Below are 4,597 nucleotides of genomic sequence, written 5' to 3' on the forward strand. Positions count from 1 at the left end.
TCCGGAATAGCCACGTCGACGTGTTGCTTATTTATGTAACTTCATCTACTTGAGCTCATGGCAATTTTACCTTCTGATAATTAATTTGAGTTAATTCATCTAGATCGACAAATTGACTAGGTAATTGGTCTTCAAGGACCATTGAATTTTATTTCTTGTTTTATTTCAACGACTTCCCGTGCTTTATTTACCTGCTGAATCTTTTTCTATCTATCATGATGACAGATTATATAGTGGAAAAATGACACTGTATAGTCTCTTTCAAAATAGTAGCCGAAAAAGTATAGATTTGTTGTATATATATGCATTTTATATGTTATATACAAAATTATACAAATTTTATATATTTTTTCGATTATTGAATATAAATAATTTTTGGCACGGGCTAAAAGTGATAATATTCCGTGAATACATATTCGACACGAGTTAAAGGTGCTTCGACTACTAGTATGGAAGGTTTTCTTTAAAACTAATATACCACTGGGCAGGTACCTAGTGACTTATTTTATGAACAATAATAAAAAAGAAGTTAATAAAACCAATATACCCGAGGCCAAAAACTAGAATGGGATTATATATCTAACGTCACTATTCTACAGTAAACAAGGCGATTAAAATTGCACAATTGATATAATTGAAGGTTAAATATGTTGTCAAATAACATAGGGACTGAAACAAGAATAACATAATAATTCAGGGACTAAAATTACTATTTTCCCTTTCTTTTTATGTTGTTTTGTCTTAGAAGGATGATTTTATTTATTTATCAGACAACCAAAAGGTTACATAGTCCTTAGCATATTACATAGAGCAATATTTCTATTGAAATTTATCCCTCAACCTTACAAGCGCTTATTCTTTAGCATGACCTTAGAATTATTGAGAAGCTTTGTTTGCTCGGAGTTTCTTCCTTTCTGAGAGTAATTTTGCAAACCTACGTACAAAGAAAACTATTATAAGTAGAAATAAAATAGATTTTTAATTCGAGCAAAAAGGAGACTCTAAATAGATAAAAATAATATATATGTGTTTTTACCTCTTTAGAGCTTCCTCATTGGTTTCAGAATTCCCATTGGAAGCTGGTTTCTTCAACAAGTTTTCACCAATTTGTTTCAATAAGTTCATATTAGCCTCTGTAGCATTATCCATTTGGGTTGTAGTGCCAGTTAATGCATTTTCCTGTTATTACATACAAAGAAAGGAACATAATTTAAAAGGAGAGGAAATGGTGAGTTTTAATTCCCCTCTTAAATAATCAACTTGAAATAATCATATAGTACTTCCTTTGTTCCAATTTATGTGACAATATTTCATTTTTAGTCTATTGCAAAAAGAATAGCAATATTCTAAATTTTATAAACTTTGTAACTTAAATTTCCTATATTGTCCTTAATGAGACTTATATATATATATAACTTGTTTTACATCATAAATTTCAAAAATCTTTTTTCTCTTAAACTCCGTACTAATTTAAACTTCGCCACATAAATTAGAACGGAGGGAGTAATTAGGAGTGTTACGCTATTGTTGAGCTAGATTGCCTTACTTCAATCCTGAGGTAATTCGTTTCAGCACCAAGAGCTCGATAGATGGTGGCAATGTAATAATCATTCATGGTAGCACTTGCTTCAGATTGCATATCACGAAGAGGATTCGAATTATTATGAAACAGCCAGGAAATAAGACCCCAATTAGCTGCCTCCTGTGCTGTGTATTTCCCAGCAAAATCAGCAGTAGTGCCGGTCCCTAACGAGAGCAGCAGAATGTTTTTGACGTCCAATGGCTTGATATAAGCAAATGATGGATCCGTTTCCGCACTGTAGGTTACTGTGCTTAGGGCAACTAAGGCCTGTCAACCATTGTATATGTATGCACTAATTAACATTTATGATCAATTAGAAGTCATTTTAAATGTCTACTAATTACTACTCCATCTGTCTCAAATTCTCTGTCGTGTTTATCTTTTATACGTCCCATAAGAAATATTAATTAGGAAAGGGATTAAACTATTTTACCCTTATTTATGTCTTAAGATAAAATCTCTCTTCATTAAATTAAATATTTATTCTTTTTATGTGTTATCTCCATCTTAAAAAATAATTATTACTAAGGGTAAAAAAAGAAAAAAAAATCAATTTTATCTTGAACTTCTAAGTGACAAAAAATTTGAGATAAATATTTTTAGTAAACACGACTGATAATATGAGATGGAGGGAGTATTTTTTTTTTTTGTGACAAAAGCAAATATTTTATGTATTAATTTGCATTGTTACAAAAGTGAGCGCTACTATTACTAAAGCATGCTACATCCTAGTTATTCATATACTCCTTCCTTTCATTTTGAGTTGTCCACTTTTGACTTTTCAATCCCTTTAAGAAAAAATAAACGAAGTATGTATTTTATAATTTTACATATAAATATGATAGCATTTCAAAAAGTCTTGAAAAATAATTTGAGAAATGAGTATTTAATGATAAGGGTAAACGGAAAAAAAGATTGTCTTTCTCATGATTTGCTAAAATGGACAGATAAAAATGAAAATATATTTTTAGTATAGTAGACAAGTAAAAGTGAACGGAGGGAGAATAAATTTCTTTATATAAACTACTACAACAATAAATCTAATATAATCCTACAAGTGGGGTCTGGGAGAGTAATGTGTACGCAGACCTTACCCCGACCTTGAAGTTAGAGAAAATGTTTCCGATAGACCCCGTCACAAGAAAAAATAAAAAGAAAGTAGTAGTAACAAGTAGTAAGATGACACACTGATTTATATGATAATCAAAAACCCATATGATTATTAAAGTAGAGTAAATGAGCATACATATTGAAAAAATCACGTGAAATAATCCACACTAATTAAACAGACATCTAAATTAATTCTTTTGGAATAACAAAAGAAGATTGAGAAATTAAGATGATTTATATGAGGGAATGTACCGGATTGGCAGCAACAACACCACCATCAATAAGATTAAACTCATACTGATTTCCTTTACCATCATCATTCTCAAAGTAATATGGAGGAAAATAAGTTGGAGCTGCCGAGGTGCCAATGCATATGTCAGACATCTTAGCATCCAAATGAGGAGAGTTTGCTATCTGTATTTGTTTCATAATAAAGAATAATTACTAGCCATATATCCATAAAATAGAAAAATAAAAACTAACTAATATTTGCACTTACATATCCAGATGATATGATTTATGGAAGACTTACCTCCGACTTGGTGAATATTGTTGGCTGAAATTTTTTCATGTCAAAGGTTGGAATAACAACATTTGTTAAAGTCTGATGCAAACGAGTCTCTCCCAACTTATCTTGCAGAACTTTGTGAAGATATTTTCCATCATATTTGGGGGCCAAAATGGGAGGCCAGGCCCTGCAAATGAAACCAAATCTATTTTATTAGACAATACAGTGAGAAAGGTCGAAAAAAGTTTTAAAAAATAATTTTCTCTCCTTTTGGTAGGAAAATAATTTTTTCCTAACGAACATAAATTCATAAAAAAAATATTTTCGTACTACTAAATAAACACATCCTTAGAATATACTAAGTGTTAAATATATAAAAACCATATGTACCCAGGTGGAAAAATCTTAGGGCCATGCTCGAAGTAAAATGATACAATATCTTTGGCCGCAGAGAAGGGACGACCCTTTTCATTTGGAGCACTTATCATAGTGGTCAATATGCCACCTGTACTTGTCCCCGCAATCACATCAAAGTAATCTGCAAGTCTTGCATTTTCATCATTGTCTAATTCCTGACTCAAAAACAATCATTCATCAATCAGGAAAATATAAGCCCCAAGTAATAAAAAGAAAAAGCCAAGAAACAATTAAGAAACCATGGAAAATATGTTTACAGTATACCTGGAGTTGGCTTTCCAAAAAAGAAAGAACAGTAGCAGGGATGATGCCTTTAATGCCACCTCCATCAATGCTAAGAACAGTCACCATTTCTCCCACCACAGAGATTGTTGATCCAGTAGTTGTCAGTACCAAAAAAAATAAAATAAAAAAAGATCCCATAGTTGCCATTTCAGATACTTAGAGTATCTTTTTCGGACTACAAATGTTGCAAAAACAATTAATAGTTCAAGTATTGAGATTTTCTTGGTGCTTTGAGCATCAAACAAGAAGGGGTTTTATAACCACGTAAATAGTGTAACGTCTCGTGGATTATAGTGTTCCAATTTTTCCACGAGGTTAGCGTTTAGTTTAATGTCTTTTGGCTTTTACTACGATGACAAACATGAAGAAAGATCAATTATGTAAGGTAGGTGAGACAGTATCTAATCAAATTATTGCCAAAAGTCTGATAACTGCCTTTTTGATTAAAAATTGTCTCCTAAGTACCAGTTAGTACTACTTTTATAGCTTAGTACCAATTTCTTGATACTCGATTTACTAGTATAACATTTGTTGTGTACCTGCTGATACGATTCATAGTACTTATATGACTTACCTCGTTTTAAATTAGCTTATTGACGACACACTAAACAATTATCTGAAAAAGATATACTGAAATATCTAATTAAAAGTTTGGCAAGAAGCACCATGGCTAAATACTGCTAATGTTTGTTTAA

The 4,597-nt window shown here is 31.4% G+C and overlaps 1 protein-coding gene across 1 annotated transcript; it reads right to left on the reverse strand.

Moving 5' to 3' along the window:
* Positions 1-611: 611 nt before the first annotated feature.
* LOC104233989 (patatin-17-like) lies at positions 612-4,202 on the reverse strand. Its single transcript, XM_070164862.1, has 7 exons — positions 3,882-4,202; positions 3,591-3,772; positions 3,225-3,387; positions 2,945-3,106; positions 1,547-1,849; positions 1,037-1,179; positions 612-934 (listed from the first exon to the last, which is right to left on the reverse strand). The coding sequence occupies exons 1-7, from the start codon at positions 4,047-4,049 to the stop codon at positions 877-879; spliced, it is 1,179 nt and encodes a 392-aa protein (XP_070020963.1). The 5' UTR covers positions 4,050-4,202; the 3' UTR covers positions 612-876.
* Positions 4,203-4,597: the final 395 nt, after the last annotated feature.

This window comes from Nicotiana sylvestris, chromosome 12 (genome assembly GCF_000393655.2).
Source record: "Nicotiana sylvestris chromosome 12, ASM39365v2, whole genome shotgun sequence".
Classification (NCBI taxonomy): domain Eukaryota; kingdom Viridiplantae; phylum Streptophyta; class Magnoliopsida; order Solanales; family Solanaceae; genus Nicotiana; species Nicotiana sylvestris.